This window comes from Acipenser ruthenus, chromosome 11 (assembly GCF_902713425.1).
Source record: "Acipenser ruthenus chromosome 11, fAciRut3.2 maternal haplotype, whole genome shotgun sequence".
Classification (NCBI taxonomy): Eukaryota; Metazoa; Chordata; class Actinopteri; order Acipenseriformes; family Acipenseridae; genus Acipenser; species Acipenser ruthenus.
In genome coordinates, this window is record NC_081199.1 from 30,871,592 (window position 1) to 30,895,111 (window position 23,520).

General features: G+C 36.0%; 1 protein-coding gene across 1 annotated transcript in view; it reads right to left on the bottom strand.

The window, feature by feature from the left end:
• Nucleotides 1–23,520, bottom strand: part of LOC117426120 (alkyldihydroxyacetonephosphate synthase, peroxisomal-like) — a 46,710-nt gene that overhangs the window by 11,998 nt on the left and 11,192 nt on the right. Inside the window, exons 8-14 of the mRNA XM_034043438.3 lie at nucleotides 22,541–22,621; nucleotides 13,999–14,124; nucleotides 13,217–13,325; nucleotides 6,466–6,593; nucleotides 4,423–4,474; nucleotides 2,451–2,527; nucleotides 2,103–2,215 (exon numbers count right to left, since the gene is read on the bottom strand). Of these exons, the coding sequence (XP_033899329.3) occupies nucleotides 2,103–2,215; nucleotides 2,451–2,527; nucleotides 4,423–4,474; nucleotides 6,466–6,593; nucleotides 13,217–13,325; nucleotides 13,999–14,124; nucleotides 22,541–22,621 (686 nt within the window). The remainder of the gene's footprint in view (nucleotides 1–2,102; nucleotides 2,216–2,450; nucleotides 2,528–4,422; nucleotides 4,475–6,465; nucleotides 6,594–13,216; nucleotides 13,326–13,998; nucleotides 14,125–22,540; nucleotides 22,622–23,520) is intronic.

Genomic DNA, 23,520 nt, shown 5'->3' on the forward strand with positions numbered 1-23,520 from the left:
AGAGAAGCGCTCCTGCACAGCTTAATACTCTCATACAAAGCCCGAGGGCTGCCCCCTACACCCGCCACACAGTCGAGCGGTTGTTTGAAGTTCACCAGGTTCTGCGTTTCTTCAGATAATTTATAGCAGCACCCTGCCATCAAGCTGGGAAATGAAATCTACAGCTGCATTTAAATCATCAAGTCTCTAAATGGTCAAAGTCTCTAAAGATTATACTTTAAAAAAAAAAAAAAAAATGGGCAGGAAACAGACAGGGAAGGGGATTTGATGTTGGTTAAATATGATGACCTAAATTTAAATAATTCCATAAATCACACATATATGGTTATGAAGAATTACTTTAGCTAACATCTATGCTGTAGGCCATTTTTTTTCTTCTTATATAATTCTTTTTTTTTTTTATCATTGAAGCATACACGTAGAAATGAATTTTCTTTTACAGCTCACAATAATTTCAACAGTTTAATGTTAAGGTTTTTCTTATAGTTTGTTTTATATTTCTTATACATTTCAACTTTTACAACACGGCAGACAAATTCAAGCATAAACGTGTCGACTAGAAGTCATTATCAATGTCTTTTAAAAAGAAGACATTGAAAAATAATGTTTTAGTATTTCTATATTCAGCACTATTGAGTGTTTTCCAGTTATAGAGAACACCATAGACAGGTACACAGGTCAAGGAAAGAAAGCTCCATTCTAAAACTGCAGACTGCTCTACAATTATAAGAAAACCATTTTTCAGAGACACACACTATTTAAATAGTAGTTTTTTTGTTAATGTAATTAGTGCTGAAAGAGTTCCGAAGATTTCTTTTAGTTCCTCAAAAATCTTCAGAATTGTTGTGCACTTATGCTTTTAAGCAATACACAATGTATTATCTACCAATAGGAAAGAGCCGTCTCCAGCACATTCTAGGCAAAATTAAACCCATTCATAAGCTACAGAAGTGCCCTAAAACATTTCACATCTTACACATTTAACCAGTGTAATTATTCCAGCAACAGTGCCAGCCCACAAATAATTCTAACTAGAAAGGTGAGTTTGGTGTGAAAATAAAAGTAAAATGGATATGTGAAAAAGAGATGCATTATTAAAGTTAAATCAATGTATCAATGAAACAGTGTATTTTTTCTGGAGAACACCTGATTGGAAGCATTTTAACTCGATCTCTCTCTCTCTCTCTCTATATATATATCTTTAATTTGTGTTTTTTTACAAACAGGATAGTTATATATAAGTAATTGCTCATTAGGGTTTGAAGGGGCGATTTAGTGTGTATGACAGATGACTTATTTATTTCTACTATGGTTTCTATCGATCTGCTCAGTAATGAATCAAAATAGACAGACAAAAAACACCCCTCCATTACTCATCCTGTTCACAGAGTGAGATGTTTTCTGTTTCTTTCTAACAGTACAAAACAACTGGCGATAAGGGGAGGGCTACAGGTAATTTATCAAACTTTTGTTTACAGCCAGTTTCCTTTTTAAAAGCATAATGGTTTAGGCTTTTTTTTTTTTTTAATTTATTTATATTTTTTTATATAAAGTAATTCAATTAAAACCTTTATTAATTTTCAATTTGCAGGCTTTTAAAACAGTTAAACAAAGTCAATAAGAACACCCAAAATGCAGATGCACAAGGTATTAAACAGTGCTGTAACATTTGTTATCATTTTATTCCTATTGTGTAATCATTATCACTAAAGGTATGGTTTAGATTTATACATGTATGAATGTTCAAGGTTATTATATATGAAGACTTAAATTTTACGACTGCATGAAAGTTATTTAAAAATGTAATTAAAATATTTACAAAAAAAAGTCAAGAACACAACTGAAAAATAGAATACATGTGTACAGTAAATATATGTACTAATATTGTATATTGTACTGATTACAGTGAACAGCACACACACAGGGGCAAAATAATATATATCTATATCTATATCTATATCTATATCTATATATATATATATATATATATATATATAGTATTATTATTTTACCGGCTTTATTTTAAATGTACAATATTCAAGAGCCCAATAATGAAAATGATGCCAGTTGAGAGGGAAATGAGTGCACAGAGTAATGCTCACCCAAACTTGGCAGCAATATCATAGACTTGCTTCTCATGCTGAAGAACTTTCTCTCTGTCCCCTTCAAACAATAGGGTAGCCACACACAACTGGTTAGGATCGAACCCTTTGAACTGAGTGGAAAAACACACATGCATTACTATGTGATTATTGAATTACACAGAATACTTTAGATCAAACCCCCCTTTTTATGTAGGCACCAAAAGCATGATCTAAAATCTGTAAATTTAAATCAGTGAATTAGCAGGATTAGACTTTTTAAAATGTCTTCCACTGCTATACAAACCTTCACGAGACAGAGCCCTGCTAAACTGTTTTAAATGACAGACAACATAAACGTCGACATACCTTTGTAATATAGAATTTTTTCAAACCATCCAAAAACGAAGTAAAAATTGAAGATACTTGGGGCTTCAGAGCATGTCCTACAGAGAAGATTGAAACAAGGAGACTGTCACTCACTGCCATACTGTTTGGCCAATAAGCCAACACAACAGTAAAAGCCATATAGTACAAGAACTTTAGCTAGCAAAAATGTGCAGATAAAGTGAAACACCAGGTATATAATTAACTAGACACTGGTGTTTGTGAACAGACAACAGACAGTATCATCCCTTTAGAAACCTAACGAGCTAAACACCCTAAATACACAGCCGTCAATTAGAGGGGGTAGTGTAGACTGGGGTGATGGCTCAACCGTCCATGTACAGTAGCTCCTTAAACAATCAGATAAATCGACTGACTTCACATACTTCTCTGGAAAGGGTAACTGTTTAATGGAAATACAGTTAACAACGAATCAGGAGGAAACTCACTAAACAAACCCGGATTTCTACTATGAAAGATAAAAGGATACGATCAATGGATTTTTGAATAGGCAGACAGGGGAGCAATTAGGAAATCTCAATGTGCCGTACTAAATATGCCTCTTCTCGCTTTACTTCTAACATCATTAGAGCTAAATCCTTTCTTTTCATCTTGAGGACATCAATATATCTATAGCTGTATTCATTTTACAAATTCAGGCCCCTCATATTCAGCTTAGTCTCAGGCGTTTCAAAATGTTGAAATGCCTGACCGGCTCATTGAGAAGACTGAGATAATTAGGGAGCCAAGACAAACATTAAAAGCCCATGCAGTGGAAGTTATTATATGGCTCTGTATTTTAGCTGTTAGCAAAAACCCAGGAGACACTTCATCCTGCCTGCTTAGCGCCAACATGTGCAAACATTGTAGAAATCCCGAAAATACACTGCAAGTAACCAAGTAATGAGGTCCCAAGGGAAGCATACAGTTTCTAAGGGTGTCTGCTTGAGGTGAAACTCTAATATTCACTTTAAGAATGTGTTAGAAAAACTGCATGAAACAAAAGATAATTCAAAAAGTAACTTTTTTCTCGTTAAGTTAAAACCTAAGAGTATGTATGTTTTATAAGAAAACGTGACCAAGCACAATGTAAATAGGCTAATGTGTAAGTTTGGGTGAAAGGGTTTGTGAAACAATCGATCTGGAAAACCAATTGAGGGGGTCAACACATGAACACATCTGAAATATACGGGAAACACTGTTATCACTTGTAGTCTACCACCCAGCAGGGTGTTTAAATTTAAAAAAGGGTCTCCCATTCTGTTTAAAACTGTTAATTTAAAGTAAGGTCAGAAATTGATCTGTTAAAGACTAAGGGCCAGATTAATCAAGTTTTTAAACCAAAGTCCAATATGCACCATTTTTTGTCAGGCCACTAAAAAAAAAAAAAAAGTCCCCTGTCACAATGGAGGTGTGCAGTGAGGTCTTCCATCCTAATGAGGAATTTACCAGTGAGATCCCAGTGCAACCCCAATGCAATGATTAACAGCCTGGAAATCCCATGATGTGGGTCTTTCAGCGAGTTCTAGATTAATTACATACAGCACAATACTGACAGATCTGTACTGCACGTCCACTTCAGGCCATGCACTGTTATGATGCAGGTTTTCAAATTTAAATGGATTGAATGTTTACTGTATAGATTATACATAGTAGAGGTTTTCAATAACAACATACAGACATGTTTTTACCAATGTTTACATACTATGAGTGGCAATTTCATTCTAGATTAAAGTACTTAGAGTTTATTATAATGTCTTAGTAAAATGTATTTTTACTAACAGACAAGCATTATTCATGAAATCCTTGATCACATTTGTAAAAAATACTAATGATTTAAAATAGATTCTTATTATTATTATTGTCAACAACATAAAGAAAAGGTACTCGATTCATTAAACACACACACACACACACAACTTAAAATGCAAAAAAAAAAAAACATAAGTCTTACCAAACTGAAATTGTTCATTGTCCATTAATCGAATAGAGGCTGGAGCACATCTCTGTTTAAATAAAATATGATATTCAATTATAACAAACAGTCTGTCATTAAACACACTAAAGCTTTCATATTTTTCAAAAGGAAGTAAAGTATTCTAATTTCCTTATTATTATTATTATTATTATTATTATTATTATTATTATTATTATTATTATTATTATTATTAATTTCTTAGCAGACACCCTTATCCAGGGCGACTTACAATTGTTACAAGATATCACATTATTTTTTACACATTATTTTTACATACAATTATCCATTTATACAGTTAGGTTTTTACTGGAGCAATCTAGGTAAAGTACCTCGCTCAAGGGTACAGCAGCAGTGTCCCCCACCTGGGATTGAACCCACAACCCTCCGGTCAAGAGTCCGAGTCCGAGCCCTAACCACTACTCCACACTGCTGAGTTTTGCACCACATTTCATTGTCCTTCAGTAAACACTCTTAGGGTATATGATAAGATACACAGATCTGATCAATGATCTGACTAACAAAATATCAATATATAGAAGACTGCTAATTTAGTTTGAAACACAAATGTCAAAATCAGTCATATGTAATGTTTTCATAGAGTTGCAGAAGAATCTCAGTTTCCCATTTAGATTTTTGGTTTATTATTAATAGAATGGTTTATTAGAATTAAGAATGTAAAATCACAAAAGATACATTTAAAACAGAAGGATCCCATAGCATTTTTAACAAGCTTTAGATTAGAGAAGATTACCCTCTAATAAACCTGTGCAAAACATAGTGATTTATTATGGATTAATGCAGGCAATTCTGAACCTTAAGAAGCTACCTTTTAACAAGGACTAAGTCCCATGCATTTTGAAAATAAATTATGCTTAGGGGGGCACAGGGGGACCCCTCTCCAGAGAGTTCTTCATGTTTTTTGGAAGCATTCAGAGAACCATCCCAATAAAACACAGGAAAATGATCAATAACTTAATTGTACACTGGCAAGAACAAGCAAGGCTGGCGCTTAATTTATCCTTCTTGCAGTAATGACTAAATTCCACCGAGACTGGGTTGTCCAAGACCACACAAATCTCAACAGCTTAATGGTCAATAATGGTTTCATCTGTGATTCGGCTTCACCGGTTACAGCAGTTTTAGTAAAAATTGGCTGAACGTCTTCATGAAGTTGGAGACTGCATTGAGTCCTATCAATTACAACGATCAAACTGATCTGCCAATTTTATTACAAGGCGTGAACCGCCAGCAAGTAATACATTGATCTATGGCACAACATTTTCTTATCCAGTCTCACGGCCTTACGTAATGCTTGAATCGTTACATCTTAAAATCACACAGGACCATAACTCTGCCTATAGTTTGGTGCAAACCACATTATCCAATGGCTGCATTATAGGTTTTCATATACTGTCACTGCTGGGGCTATCCTTGCTCTGTGGATAAACAGAGATGGAACACGTATCCCAGTATTCTCGTAGTTACACGAATGCATTCAATTAATAGAATACAGTTATCCTTTGCTCTTGCAAGGATGTGCTGGACCTCATCATGGTAAGAGTTATCCCCATGTGCTCTGCACACCAGATACTGTAGTAATTAGAGAGTTAAAACCAAACTCAATCTGCCTATTTATTCACACATTTTAAATAAATAAATGTAAATGCAGTCTGGGTGTGTGTTTCTGTGTCCATGTGTTTCACCGTTACTTAGATTTCAAAGTAAACCCCTGAGCCACTGAGACGCAAGATGTTTTACATTTTCAGAGAGCAGTAATGGTATTTGTTAAGGAACTGAAGTCATGTAGGGTTTCCTGGTGCCCTTATTAAAGTTAAAAGAGTAGAAGTAGCAAATTACAATTCCGTTGCCTTTAGCCCTGGGCTAGCAGATGCTCAGATGTCATGGCACATGGTTACTTTAACATAAACCCCAGACCGTAAAGGAAATACTAGAACTGGATCATGACGTTTTAATTGTCACACACAAGCATATTAAAAAGACAGCTCTACTGCTACTTACCTGCTTGGCTACTTCCCTTAAACAGGCCACTCCCTGGTCGAAGTTGGGAAAGACCACAGAGCCATACTTCTGATATTCTGGAATCGGTCTTATTTTTATTGTGACCTCGGTAACAACACCCAGCGTTCCTACATGAAACAAATTGCAATAGTTCAGACAAACAATAGGGGGATTTGAAATCATTTCTCGGTCAATAAAGATTTCCCCAGACCATTTTCTATCAAATCAAACACATTTTAATTCTGTCATGTTATGCGTTAACAAATAGATATTACCAAATTGTATGCTTTGGTGCATTAGCAATAATATTTAATACACGTCTCTACCCTACTGAGCAGATTTCACTCTACTCTAGGGGTAATAATGCTTGGGATTTACTGACAGAAAAAACAAAAGGAAGTAAATAGAAGGCAGCAGATACACATTAGAGGTAATTTATTAGCTCAGTGAGCGATCCTGCTGCCCCTTGAACTGCAGCAGCAGTGAAGCGCTCTCTCTCTGTGGCTTCAGGCCTCAGATCAAATGGTCAGTCACTGCTGCGATTTCCAGGGCACTGTGCCATTTAATTGTCTTTATACTATTAATAAAAAATATCAGTTCATCCATTAGCTGAACTACAGTACACCCATTTTATTAAACAAGCCAGGTTTAAACATGTATTTGTCTTTGTAACATTTTGCCATTTTAAAATCAAACAAAGAGTGCACCATCGCAGGCGATCAAGCTATTTCCACACAGAAAAGCCTGAGTAACAAGGTTAAATTTAATATCTCCCAATTAAAATTCCATTACTCACAATACACTAAATGCAACTTAACTTGCAGATAAACTGTCTGTCGTTCATGTAAAAAAAAAAAGGCAGAAAAATTATAATGCTTTTACTCAGAAGAGCCAGCTTCACATTGTTTCACATTTCAGTATGTTTGTTTATCATACCTTTTCCCAAGGGAGCTAAATATCGATAGAGATGGTCAATGGCATGGCAATACTAGAACAGCGAAATGGATTATGGTATTTTTTAAATTACTGCTAAAGTCTGTGCCAGGGGCCACTCTAACTGTAATGCCTAGATATTACTCATAGGAGGCTGTGTGGTCCAGTGGTTAAAGAAACGGGCTTATAACCAGGAGGTCCCTGGTTCAAATCCCACCTCCACCACTGACTCATTGTGTGACCCTGAGCAAGTCACTTAACCTCCTTGTGCTCCGTCTTTCGGGTGAGACGTAGTTGTAAGTGACTCTGCAGCTGATGCATAGTTCACACACCCTAGTCTATGTAAGTCGCCTTGGATAAAGGCGTCTGCTAAATAAATAAATAACAATAATATTTTATAACTCTGCTTAGATTTTTGTAATCAACACAGGGGACTTTTGTTGCTTTGCTAATGTATAGTGTGATACTAAAAGGAGGGGATCAACACACAACTCACACAAAACACAAAATCTGGATATGGTTTTAGGTAAGCTGTTGCATGTAGACTTGTCTTTGATAATGAGATTCACAGTAAAACAGCACAACTAAATACTTTTAATTTTAACGTAGGCCCAGTTACACAGCATGCCCCAAGTGCAACACGGTGTGTAAATAACATTGAAAAGGCAGGTCGCCAAGATCTTCATGCACAGCACAGCTTTATAAAAAAAATGGCTTGCACTTTCATAACTGAACAGACCACTCAATCAGCCATCATTACAGTGAAAGTTTCACCAAATTCAGAGGGCGCAGTCCTGAAGATATGGTTTTCATTAGCCTAACTACGGAGGACAGACACACACATTAGCAGGCCACAATGACCTAGATTCTTAAACAGATTTTCTGCTAGTGTGTCTTCTTTCACAGCCACCTATCATTTAAAAAAAAAAATGTTGTTACATTCCCTGCATTCAATATTATTTACCAAAAACTGAGTGAGATAAACCTTCACTGCCATCACAAACTCCAACAGTGAAACTCATTACTGATTACAACTACAATAATTACACATAAACAACTGGAAAGCCACAGCCATTAGCAGTTGCTGCGGGTGCTGTGTGTTAATGAGCCATTAATATGACACTCCACGCTGCTCTCTAGTGGCCTAACTGCTGAATGTAATCCCTCATTACTCTTGAGATCCCATGCCCCTGCCTCAGGGTCTGTAGTTCAATAATATTTTGTTAACAAAAAATAAATAAAATGTCCAACAACAAATGATGCATTGTTTCTGCTTCAGTGGGTAATTGCTCTCTTCTCCAGAACCGTTTTGTTTTAATAGCCAACATGCCCAAAGTACTAGGAAGTTGTTGACTGAAGATTACAAAACAGAATTACACTGGACTATTTCCCATTCTCTATTTCTGAACGTTGAACAGTCCTTCAGTATTTACCCCTGTGTTACAGCATTTGTGAACTTTTTTTTTTTTTCATTCACTATGTGGTCTGAAAAGACCTGGAGTAAAAAACATTCTGGACTTTCACTCTGTGTGCCAGGACAAGTGTGAAGAAATCAACTGGGTGAAAAATTACATTTCTGTTGGTGTAATTACACGCAATTGTATTTTCATAATAGAAAACTGTAATATTTTCCTGAATTAACATTGAGGTTGACCAAATCAAATGCATATCATTTTCTACATAATTAAAGAAGGTATAAAAATAGCAGGTTGCAGACGTTTCCTGCACATCACTGTAACCATCCTTTTTTTTCCCCCCGCTTGCTTTAATTTTCTTTTTGACCAACTGAGGGGCAAAGCGGCTTCAAAGTGGTGAAAAACTTGAAATGACCTCAGCTATCCTGAGGCCAACAGGGTGCAAAGAAGGGTAAACGATGGAAAAATATTATAAACAGCCACAAGGGAATCTATCTTACACAAAAACTGTACATAATTGAGGAGCACTACAGTTCCAAACAGCCGTAAGAAAAGGAATGCCTATTTAATAAAAAAAAAGCATTTCTGTTGTTTTCACTCATAACATTATCCACAATGAAAGATGCAGTAGCACAGAAAACGTGTTTTTAAAAAGAAAACAAACAAAAAAAAAACAGGGAATTCAATCAATCTGCATTGTAAACGTTTACCTTTCAAGTTTGTGCAAACTACACAAGTCAATTGTTTATGGTTACTTTATCTGACCAATTTAAATTGAAAATGGGATTATTCATGTCTAAAAATCCAATAACAGCCAGAGACACAGCAATCAGAAAACTCAATACTGGGGATTTTATCAGTCAGCAAAACCCTTACCAAGAATGCTGTGCTTTGTCACCGGGGGGTAAAATGTAATAGATTATTAATCTGATTTATATTCACCTTGCTTTAATAAAAGCGGCTTTAATTTGCTATGGAAAATTAAACACATAAAAAGCAGTGCAGTAAAAAATGGGTTTTGACAGCAACATAGTTCAAAAGCATTTCTACTGCGTTACCATCAGATCTTTTTAATTAGAGGAAGTTAAGGATCTAGATACTGTACACACAGCTTTGTTGTAATAGTTGCATTTTGAAGCCATACATTAAAACTGTAAAACAGTAATACAATATGTTGCAAGTGTTTCACAATTCCTGATGACCTGCAGATGCATTTCGGACCACTGAAGCCGGTATCTTCAGTAACTTGTGCACCCTGTTGCAGCACTTTAAAAACACACAGAGAATCAATCAAGTTTACAAAAGACAACAAATTCTTTTGAGCAGAGCTAATGAATATGTATATATTTGCCTAGAATGGAAGATTCATGTTCTGTGAGCATAAATACAACCCAGATTATATTTTGATGTGTTATTTCATAGAACTTCAATGGCTTTGAGTCTGGAAATCATAATGTACTGTAAATGTTTTCAAAACGGGAAGAATTGCATTACTGAAGCAAAAACAAAAGTCTGTATTATGGTAAATACAATTTCGTAGCATTTCCTTTTGTGTGGCTGTGGCAAAGTGGCTTGCAGTGTACAGGTGCAGGAGTGATGCGCTGATTAACCCTTTGCTGCCCTATGTCGGACCAGGACCGACATTACAATTTTTCCTTTCCGTCACTTTTTTTCGCCTGTAAAAAAAAAAAAAAAAAAAAAAAAACGAAGGCGGATCTGGGCAATACACAGTCCCTTCACTACAGACATAAACAAACAAGACAGCTGTTTCCACATCTAGCGCTCAAAGAAAATAATGACTTGGATAGCATTATTGAGGAGTTTGGTGATAAAATGAGTGACCAGGAGATGATTTATCAGTATGCACTACTATGAAGAGGTATGTGATAAATACAGTGAACAAGGAGTGGGGCAGGGCTGGAGATGCATTACAGAGTGTCCTGTTGATATGCAGTGCCTTTTAAACCTGTTTTACTGCGACTAAAATTACTTTTAAACAGCACATGAAAAACAAACAGCTTGTGTGAAAATAAATTGGACCTGATGCGCCTGACAGGCACTGAATAAATGGACCGCAAAGGGTTAAATGAAAAGGCAGACAACGGTAATCCAAGTGCAAGCAGTTTGATTTATAATCCAGGTCAGGTGACCGTAAATAATATTTCCGAGCCAATACCCAGCAATGGGTATTGCACTGTTTTAAATAACAAAATTGCAGTTCCAAAACAATAAGCACAGTCAATAGTACAAACACAATACACAAACACGGTCACCAGTCCTGGGTGAGTGCTGTAGTGCTCGCGGTGCTATAATACAATTTATTGTTGTAACAAGTGAAGTGCTGTCTGGGTTGGTGCTGGCCTCTGTCGACAGCTCCGGATGTGTTTAGCCGTCTACTAAATTACAAGCAACAATTGGAGACAAAACAAAACAAACACTCACGATACGATTTCACAAAACACAGGTCCTTCCAGGTTGTTCTTTAACCAAAACGAAGGAACAGATTACGTCGCTTCATCCCCTTTTTATTTATTATTTTTATTATTTATTTCTTAGCAGACGCCCTTATCCAGGGCGACTTACAATTGTTACAAGATATCACATTATACATTATTTCACATTATACAGTTGGGTTTTTACTGGAGCAATCTAGGTAAAGTACCTTGCTCAAGGGTACAGCAGCAGTGTCCCCCACTAGGGATTGAACCCACAACCCTCTGGTCAAGAGTCCAGAGCCCTAACCACTACTCCACAGTTTTTATACTGTCACACATGACCCCTTGGTAAACGATTGCAGCCACTCCTCCAATCCGCGGCTGCCACATCATTTCCCTTCAGGGTCGATGAGTTAGTGCACCGAAGCTCCGCCACCTTTCCAGATGACTGACTTCCTTTTAACCCTGGGAATGAATTGTCAGACCAAACAGTCCAGGGTACTCTGTTCCGGTTACTTAGCGCCCCCACAGGTCAGGAGGGCGATTTACCACCAAAGACCAAAGATCATTCGGTTTCTGTCACAGTGGCACATTATTATTATTATTATTATTTATTTCTTAGCTGACGCCCTTATTCAGGGCGACTTACAATTGTTACAAGATATCACATTATTTTTACATACAATTACCCATTTATACAGTTGGGTTTTTTTTTTTTTTACTGGAGCAATCTAGGTAAAGTACCTTGCTCAAGGGTACAGCAGCAGTGTCCCCACCGGGATTTGAACCCACGACCCTCCGGTCAAGAGTCCAGAGCCCTAACCACTACTCCACACTGCTGACATAATACCAATATCCAAGCACCCAAGATTCTTATTGCAAGAATCATTGAATTTAATAGCAACATCAATACAATCCTATAAAACATTCAAGACATGCTGCTGTTGTTTTTTCAGTGCACTTTCGTAGCAAATACTGAAATCTTGAGAGATTATAAGCATGCTTCTTAAATGTCAGAGTGTTGAGCGAGGGGGTTTTCAATCAAAGAGATTACCACAGGGACTAGCTTGCTTTGTGTCCCATAGCAAGCTCCAATCCTCAAACAGACTTCTCGACTGACAAGGAATACAAACATTGCAAAGCACAGTTTGTCTGAAATCTCCAGGTTACAGAGAGGGAGAACAGCTAATGATTAGGTGTTTCCTCTCCCCCCCCCATATCACTACTAGTATTTTCCTCGCATCCTGAAGACTAATAAAAATTGATTTAAGGTCAGCTAACAAAGTTACTATTTTGTTTTTTAACTGCATTGTATTTAATGCCAACATATACAAAAATAGACAATTGAAAGCTGTGTTCAAATATTTAGTCAAAGTGTTTTAGGATCTACAACATTTTATATTGAGCAGGCTAATGGCTGCAGGCAGATGTTTAACATTACCATGGCAGTAGAAGCTCTACTGAGTCCAGAATCCCCTAATTAAGCTGGGAGGAGCTGGCATATGGTAGTATTCTCTGTTGGGTCTGAAAAGGGCAAAACTGCACAAAGAAGGGCAGGCGTGTAACTGGTACACAAACTGCACATTTCCCTCATTACAGAAGGAAAAGGTCTATAATGATCAGCATTCCACATGCCTGTCAGAAGGATTGTAAAAACTTTTGGCTAATTCAGTGTATCTTTATTAAAATTTGGTACAACCTACTGAGGATTTATCATAGCTTCAAGTTTTCATAGCATAGTTTTTGGGAAGTTCTGGGGGATATTTACTTTTCCACTTCTTTCAAAAGATCAGTTTCAACAGAGGCCTGGCTTGACTGGATTCCAAACAAAAAGATCTGGTCTTTGTTAAAATAAATAAATAAAACAAAACTTTCATTTCATGCTACTTAAGCAAATAATATTAAAAAAGTGTATACACTTTATATGGTCTGTTCAGTGGTATAAAAATAAAATGACATAAGAAATACCTTCTGATCCCATAATAAAGTGATAGATATCAGGGCCTGTAGACATCCGTGGTCCTTGACAGCTTTTCTCTATCACACCTCTAGGTGTCACCATTCTTATGTGAACAACCTGCCCAACAGAAAAATAAAAATAAAAAAATGCTAAGATTAAAAAGAAGTACTGTGAACAGGCCCCATTCATGTATTTACAAATGCTCAACAAATACCTTTTTTTACAACATGGTGGACTATTCCATAACTAACAACATTTCTTCAATAGCCATGAAATTAGAACACTGTTTTAAGAGCCGCTCGCAGGAGGTGGTGAGGATATTTTGCTACTTATGTATTAAAACTAAAGTTCATGTTTTCAGTACTTTTTTATTACCCTTTTCAGTGTTTATATCTTGATTAAGAATTAGATAGATACAATTTGGTGTTTCTCAGGACTTTTACTTAGGATAAACACAGCAAACAAAGGAACACTTTGTATTTGTATGCGTTAAGATTTAGGTTTTAATGGTAGGTTATGTAATAATTTATTTTAATAATATTTGAGGACTGTATGTGTATTGTATTTTGTATTGCATAAAGATTGTCACTTGATTGTGTGTGCTTGCTTTCCAGGACCCCCTGGTTAACGAGATGGGTTTTTATCCATAATACCACTAGCTTAGATGAACTAGTAATGAACACATGTAATCAACACAAGCAGGGCCAAAACTGGTTGAGAGCCTATGCAGTGTGTTAGCTTCACTAATACAGGGGCTTCAGTTTAAATAAACACCCCTAATTAAACTTACCAGGTCTTCAATGTTTCCGTAGATGTTCTTCTTCATGCCAGAGGCTCTGGTGGCCACCCAGCCCCCGAGTGTGCTGAACTCCATTGAGTCTGGCTCGTGGCCTGTGCAGTAACCACTCTCGTTGAGCTGGGGATGGAAAATCAGGAGCATAAAAAGCCCAGATACTTCAAAAAGACCAACCAATTCCCCAGTTATTAGATGAACAAATGTGCAGAACTGTACAGATGTTATTATTCAACAGCTTTGCGATATTTCCCACAATATGGTATTAACACCTTATGAATAGGGGTGAGACGATTCATCGTGTATTGATGCATTGCGATACTTTACAACACCTGCGTGTATCGCGATACAAGCTTGAAATGAGTAGCTAATACGCCACATTTATTAAACTGTAAAGCCCCGGTCACGCCTGGAACGGTAACGATAACCGTAACCATAACTTGTTTATGGAGCGGTCAAAGCAGAATGTAAAAGGGCTATATTGTACAGCAAACGCCAATCAACTTTTTAGTACACACCCACTTTTATTTCCAGCAAGATGAGGGACAGTGATGAGGAACATTAAGAAAAACTGTTGTATTAGATCAGAGGTTTTCAACCGTGGGTATGTGTACCCCTGGGGGTACTTCATAAGGGTCATTGTAAGAGAAAATAATGATCTTGAATTTTTATTAACAGTATTATACATTCTCTAAACCACGATGTATACTTATTTAATCTTTGTTTAGCAGCTCAAATTTAAAAAAAAAAAAAAACAAAAAAAACACAGAATCTATCACATCCACATTTTCCACCTTTACGTATGCACAATTTCGAATGCGTGGATTTCCACTCTGATATATAGCGATGAAGCAGGCATCTGGCGATTGTGCCTATTGAGAGCGCTCTGTGCTGCTCATGATCCTTGCTGTTTTCAACTTGTCGTTTCAGTGAAACACAATGTTTCTGCGTTTAGAAGTATAAATGCTCTGGTATGTGTTTCTGGGGTTTAGATACATTTCTTACAGCACCAGAAAACCAAAGGAAAACACAAGAGTCAGAAAGTGCAAAGCGACAGAAAGTTATACAGAGTCCCTTTGGATCATTTTTATGCTGGCTTTAATAAAAAAAAGTGTATTATTGTGAGTAATTAATTATAGTTTTATCTTGAGGTTAATGTTTTTGATACTATAAAACATTTTAAAACGGCACACAATTATGCTGAGATGGGAAGTAAATAGTAACATAATAAACATTTACAGTGCAGACTACTTTGTATTATTTATAATGACTTTGCCCAATACAACGTGAATATGAGTGTTTACAAAGATTCCTAAATACTACCTTTTAATTATTTGCATCCAAAGAAATGCAATTAAGTTTCAAGAATGAAGCCTACTGTTTGGGGTCCTGACTCAGCAATTTGTCAGCCCCAGTGTAAAATTGTATATTAAATAAATGGGGATGAAAGAAATGTGTTAACCAGATTATTCTGACTTTTATTGCAACTGTGGTACCATTCAGTGAGCGAAAATTATAAAGGGTACAATATAGGATCATACACCGTGCTTGTGCTCTAATTATACATTAATGGCTGTTTATCAAATAATTATATATATATATATATATATATATATATATATATATATATATATTCCTTGATGTATACTAGAACCAGTTTTCTGACGTGATGTTCTGCGGTGGAACAGTGGAGGGCAGTCTTCTCTGTAGTAAATCATTGCAATGCATTTACTGTTTATCATGTTTAAAATAATATATAAAATAATACCAGGTAGATGATGATGTCACATTTAATACAGCCCTGATTGGCCAGGAACATTTATCATTATCATTGTCATTTGTGAGAGAGGATATAAGAGGAAGGATATAAGGAGGATCTAAGAATTCTGAAGTGTATCTGACTTGACTGTTTTTTGCGGAAAGAACGTGCGTTTCCTGTAAAGCTATTTATTATAGATGACAAAACATATCTCATTTTTACATTTGTTCACCTTTCAATGCGCCCTAATAATGTTTATTTGGTTGAATAATCCTTAAACTTTGGTTGAATATGTTACTTTCTTTAAAGAAATGTGTTAATCCTGATGAAAATGATTTATTTAATCCTGATTTTATCATTATTTAATACAATATAGAATAGTACACAAAATAAAATTATTTACTCAACCTTAACTTGAAAAATACAAATACTTAGTGATAAAATGTATGGTATAATAATAATAATAATAATAATAATAATAATAATAATAGTCAACCAACAGTTATGTTTGCCACAATAAAACATTGTTACCCAACAAATGTGGTTATTTCAAAACAAATCTACAATAAAAAGAGAGCACACAAGGAAGTAAATTATAATTGAATTATCATTTTCAGAATGTTCTACAAGGATGTAAATTGCAATGGATTTTGTAATTCACATTCCCTTTGTTCATGAGTGTACAGTTTATGAATAAGGTGTGTGCACTTGTGTCTCATCACCATCAACAAATGGTGATTCCTAAGATCAAGGGATTCAGACTATATCAATATGGAGTCATCATGTTTCTTGTGCGTCTCCTGTTAAAACGGTACAAGAGCAGTAGCCCATATTGTGCTCCTCCATTTATACCCTACAACAATTCCCAAATGACTACATTATATATATATATATATATATATATATATATATATATATATATATATATATATATATATATAAAATTGTGATAAGACTGCTGTCTCCTGTAACCACAGTAACAAGGCAACATTTCTACACTGCAATGCCAAAATATTAGGAGGATAGAATAGAGGTTTACCTTTAGAAAACACTTTTCAAACATATTGCTTTCCAGCCTTGACAGTTTAATTTCATAACCTGAACATGCTTCATCAACATTCACAAATATTTTGTTTTAAAGGAGTAAAATAAAAGCCAAATTAAAATACAGAACATACTTAAAAAAAGAAAAAAAAATCTTGCCACAGCACTTACTCTTGAGAAGGTGTGTATATTATATATATATATATATATATATATATATATATATATATATATATATATATATATATATATATACACATATACATATATATATATATATATATACACATATATATATACACTGTATATATACATATATATATACACACACACACACACACACACACACACACAGTCAAACTTGCTCATGTGACCACCTTTATTTAGCGACCACCTGGTCTAAGTGACCACTTTAAATTCCTCCCAATTATATCTGTGCTTTTATTTAACTGTATTAAGCGACCAGCTACCACAATTCTCTTACCCAGCAACGGACTCAAACCTGTATTAAGCACCCTTATACAGAGTTACTGTTATAAGAAAAATATGGTTTTAAATGGTATGTCCTAAATTCAACGGAATTTTTTTTACCCGTATTCAATAAAACAGCCCTCTCTTGTAAAGGAAGAGAGAAAGCGTGGATAAACAAAAGGTCCTCCCTAGATGACAGAATTAAAGTTATTAAACTTGTAAAGACAGTAAGTGCCAGTAAAAACTGCTGAAAAATTTGGCACTAGAAATACGCAGATACAGCTTATTTTGAAACGGAAAGAACTAGAGCTTTAAGTTTTAGGTTTTTATTTTTGTTCACGTGACCGTGTTTTGAGCCGAATCAATATCTTAATTAAGCTGTCAATTACTAGACAAAGGTCGCTTTTTTTACCTTGATGTCCTGATTGACTTGATGGTTCTGTTTCACCTTCTTCATTATTCGAACACTAGAGCAAGGAATGACATTAATCACTTCCCCGAGATGCTAGTTTAACTTGCATTTCGTTCTCGCACTTGCCTGGGAACTAGGTAGCTTCCAATGTGTCCGTTTCGTGTTGTGTTGTTCTTTTCCGCTAATTTAACAGAATGTTCTGGTAATTTGGATGTGGCGGCTTAAGACTTAATGGCAAACTGTTAAAAGGAAAATAAACACCGAAAAAGATCTTATGCTGGCGTTGGTTTCAGGATGCAATGAATCAACACGTACCTGAAAGGCAGACACAGGCATTGAAATCTGAAAGGATTTAAAACATTTTGTGTGACCTGAGACAGGCAAGCATTCATTACTTTCACAAAATAATTTGTTTTGTAAATGCATGATCTAAATGAATGTTATTAAATTACATATGGTACTTCCTTTTCTTCATATTACATCTTACAGTGTGTGTAAGACATACATAATTACAGGAAAGCATGTCAGAGACAAATAGAAAATGTATATATATATATATATATATATATATATACACACATATATATATATACACACACACACATATATATATATATGTGTATATATATATATATATATATATATATATATACACATACACACACACACACACACACTGAGTGTACAAAACATTAGGAACACCTGCTCTTTCCATGAAATAGACTGACGAGGTGAATCCAGGTGAAAGCTATGATCCCTTATTGATGTAACCTGTTAAATCCACTTCAATCAGTGTAGATGAGACAGGTTAAAGAAGGATTTTTAAGCATTGACACAATTGAGACATGGATTGTGTATGTGTGCCATTCAGAGGGTAAATGGGCAAGACAAAAGATTTACAGTTAGTGCCTTTGAACGGGGTATGATAGTAGGTGCCAGGCGCGCCGGTCTGAGTGTGTCAAGAACTGCAACGCTGCTGGGTTTTTCACGCTCAACAGTTTCCCGTGTGTATCAAGGATGGTCTACCACCCAAAGGACATCCAGCCAACGGCAGGCCTGTGGTCGAAAACAGCTCATTGATGAAAGAGGCCAAAGGAGGCTGACATGAATTGTGCAGAGCAACAGACGGGCTACAGTTAGTCAACTGACAGTCCAGTACAGCATTGGTGACGAAAGACCCATAAAATAATGCACAACTCGTCGTACCTTGACACGAATGGGGTATGGCAGCCGACGACCTAATAGAGTTCCACTTCTTTCAGCAAAACACAAGAAACTGGGGTTGCAGTGGGCTAAGGAACGAAAACACTGGACACTGGAGGATTGGAAAAACATTGCCTGGTCTGATGAATCCCGGTTCCTGCTGTTTCACGCTGATGAGAGGACTAGGGTATGGAGAAAAGTAAATGAATCCATCATGCCACGTGTCAACATTGCAGGCTGGTGGTGGTGGTGTGATGGTGTGGGGTGTGTTTTCATGGCACACATTGGGCCCCGTGATAAAAGTGGAGCAACGTTTGAATGCCACAGGATATTTGAACATCATTGCCAATCAGGTGAATCCCTTCATGGCAGCAGTGTATCCATCTGCTAATGGATTTTTTCAGCAGGATAATGCCCCATGCCACAAGGCTAAGATTGTCCAGGAATGGTTCCACAAACATGACAGTGAATTCAGCTTACTGCAGTGGCCTGCCCAGTCACCAGATCTCAATCCAATAGAGCATCTGTGGGATGAGATGGAACGAGCTATTCGGAGTAGAGATCCACTACCAGCCAACTTGACACAACTGTGGGAAGCACTGGGGTCAACATGGGCCAGCATCCCTGTGGAACGCTTTCAACACCTTGTAGAGTCCATGCCCCGACGAATTAAGGCTGTTCTGAGGGCAAAAGGGGGTGCAACTCAATATTAGGAAGGTGTTCCTACTGTTTTGTACACTCAGTGTATATAATCAATGTCTACCATACTATCTTTTAAAGACGAAATGAATCTCATTCAAGTTCATTCACTACATATAATATCCTATTCAGTAATATAACCATTGCTGTTTTCAGCAATGCAACTTGCTAACAAGACGTAAGAACATATTTATTAGGAATCAAAACAATAATTTAAAGCAGTTTGTTTAATTCATATACTGTAGCTTTACTGGGAGCTCAATTAGACACATGGGTTACAGAGTCAGGTCTAATGAAGTACCTGATAAAACCTAGAATGTCTCAGACTGTTATATAAAAGGCAGTCGTACAGTACTTCCAGTCATGCAGCAAAATAGCATGAGCAAAAAACCCAGTTTTTTCCATTAAAACAATCACATTGCATTTACATTGGGTATAATATTGGCATGAAAGTAAGAATAATGTGTCCAAAAAGTAGCCTATGGAGAATGAAAACAATGCATTCCAAAAAGGTGCCAATGAATATGTCATAAAAAACACACAAGCAGGCCAACTAAACTCTTCCATTATCCATCCTCTTTAACTGAAAATGAGACATGCAGGAAGCCTACAGACCAGAATCAAAACAGCCCAGCCATGGTTTATAATTTTCTCAAGGAAGGATGAGTTTTAATGTTAAGCCATCTGGTAGATGAAATGGAGCTTTCTATATACAATACCGACATCTATTTGAGATGCAGAACACACATTCCTGTACATCAAACAGGCTGTAGTTTTCCATTTTTCTGAATTAGTTTGATGGAGCCATCTGTTCTGCACCTGAGTTTCAATCAATGCCCTTCAACATTCTGCCAAGTGAGGTAATGCACCCACATTTTCCCCGGGACTACCGTTACATTATCACCACTTGCTTCCCTCACTACCAGTTTTCACCTCTTTGTATTCAATAGAAGCCGACTCAATATTTATACTCAATAAATATTCCTTTATGTTTGCAATTTTAGAATTCAGGAATTCTTCAGTGAATACAAAATCAGAATTGAGATACACAAAGGGACAGAAATACTACATATACATTATATACATATATATATATATATATATATATATATATATATATATATATATATATATATATATATGTATATATATATATATGGTGGCTGAAGGCCTTCAAATCCTCAATTAAAAAAAAAAAAAAAAAATTATATATATATATTTTTTATTGAGGATCTGACGGCCTTCAGCCACCATCCGTCCCACGATTGCCTCGGCCTTAAGAAACCAACCGTATGCTTGAAGACCAAAATGGGTCAGTGTAGTCGAATACATGAAAATAAAAAACAAAAACTATTCGAATAGCATATCAGATATTTGAGTATGCGAAAAGCCTTATATATTAGCTAATAGTAGAAGCAAACACGTCTTTCTTTTTAGATGCTGACACTTGACAAGTCAGTCTTAAACCCTAAGTCAGACATAAATCCAAGGAACCTAATAAATTATGAAATGCTTGTAACAGCAACATTCTACAGTAAACGTATTCTGTTTGAAATTGTTGCCAATTGTGTTGCCTTGTTTTTAGCTAATGTGAACAGATCCCTGTAGACTGCACACAGCAGATGTTGCTAAGCAGTCGTGAAACAGCTTCCGGGTCTGGGAGCATGGCACCAGCGACCTTTTAATGTGTAAACTGAAATAAAATATTATATATCAAGTGCTAAAAGAAGGAAGCCAAACGTAGGTAACATTGAAATTAGAAAGGCAATTTAACTTTATGATGAATATAAAAAACATAACAAATGCTAAGTAGAACAACGCAGTGACTCATAAGAAAGGAGTTTTTTTTTTTTTTTATTGACTGCAGTTCAATGTAAAACATCTACTGTTGACTTTCTGTGAGTGGATGGAGTAACGTCAACATTTGCACTGACCATTAAAAGTACAACCAGGTATGTTCCTTGTTTTGAATTATTTTACAGGTTATTGAATAAACTAAGTAACTTGACTTCAGTACTTAATGGCTAGTTGTAATTGGTAGTAATGTTAAACTATTGTAATGTTGGAATGCATTTTCTATTATTTTGGCCAGGTCCCAATGTCTGCACTATTCAGATTATGTTATGAATGTTATTATTTGTTTGAATTTGACAGATGTAGAATATTTAGATTGCTATATGAGATGTGTTATTTTATTCTGAATACTACAAAAATGATTATTTGGGACTTTGTTTTGTACTGTGCAGCATTATGCTACTGTTGCTTTAATTGGAGGAGATGCCCGCTGTGACGTTGCTGTCCAGCTGCGTCTTGTAAAAGTTTCATTGAGTTCTGTATTTTAATTCAGTAAACAAAAAGGAAACCCTGTGCCTAATAGAGTATTAACAAATAAATATCATCTTGGACGTTGTTTGTACACTTCGTGAACCTGGCTGGCTCCTCTGAAGAGTGACCTTAAACTTTACCGGCTTACACATATGCTGTCTCCTTGTACTACACAGTCACATTTGCCTTTTATTCTTGGAAGCGTAAGAGCAGGACTGGTAGCGTTCGGGGAATCAAATACAAGAATATTTTGGAACCTGTGTATTTGAATAGGAAACTATTCGAAATTCCCATCCCTAGCTTCTGCGGAGTTTACATTCCTCATCGCAGTATTATATTTGAGGTGGGACAACATTTACACATTCTTATTGCAGTTAACAACAATGTAATTAACAAAACTATTCCATAAATCCCACCTCTTAAGCACTTCCCATCGTTATATATGGTCTATAATCTATTTGCAAGCCACGTTTGCTATAATATGTGTTCCTTTCAAAACTGCACATTTGAGACCTATGTAGCTATTGGAGGTGCAAAGCAGGTACGATTTATGGAATAACTGTGTTAGACACAATCGCTTCAAGTGAAAAGCAGCTTGCAGTGTTAATGTTATAAATGTGACTTACAAGCCGCTCCAGATCCTGTCCAACAATGCCTGCTTCCACATGTGCGGTTAGATTCTTCTCATCAATCCACAATATTCGATTCTGTAACAAAGTATTACAAAAGACGATCAGATGAATAATGTATATACATAGTGTACATTATATAAATATACTATTTAAAAGCTTTTAATTACTGTATATGAAAACCACTAAAAATATATCAAACACATACATTTTTTTAATTGATGATGAAAAATAAAATGTCAAATTGCAAATAAAAGTGTATGTGATTTTTATATCCTGGTATACCGCCATTGTTATTTTATCTCACTTAATTTAATTAGAAACAGTCAAGTCCTCTGACTTCTGGGCTGAACTATAAATCCTGCCAACCTAACATTACCATTTAGATCAGTGTCGTGATTCAAACAGTTGCATATCAGTCACAGAGACTCAGAACCTGTCTGTGCTGGTCCGCTGTAGAAATCTGTAAAGCTGTCCAATCTGAATGAATTCCAGTTTCTAAATGCATTCCAATTACTCCAGCCTTGCATTCATTTAAATGTAGGAGTTTTAATATCAGAACATCAAAATGAGCCACATCAAACACCTCACTATGGAAACTAAAATCTTGCCATGAAAGGAATGACCCACCCAACCACAATAATTAATATAAATAAATATAACTGAACTAGGTGTAATCCTGCTTTTCACCACTGTGCTCACCACATTTTAAACTGAATGTACTCTGCTTGAGTAAAAGGAAACAAGAAAACAAATTGTTTCTCAGTGTAAAGTATATGGTTATAGAGAGGTCACTGCACTGGTGTTAATGCCGCTAACTCTGTGATGCAGAGGGTTGTGAGTTTAGGACCACAACGTGAATTCATGCTATTGATAGTATAGCATTGCAAAATCCTGCAACTTCTAAAGCAATCATTTAGTTCAGATTGTTGAATACATTGTAATTGAAATGGGAGTCTGAAATAATAGTGTGCTGT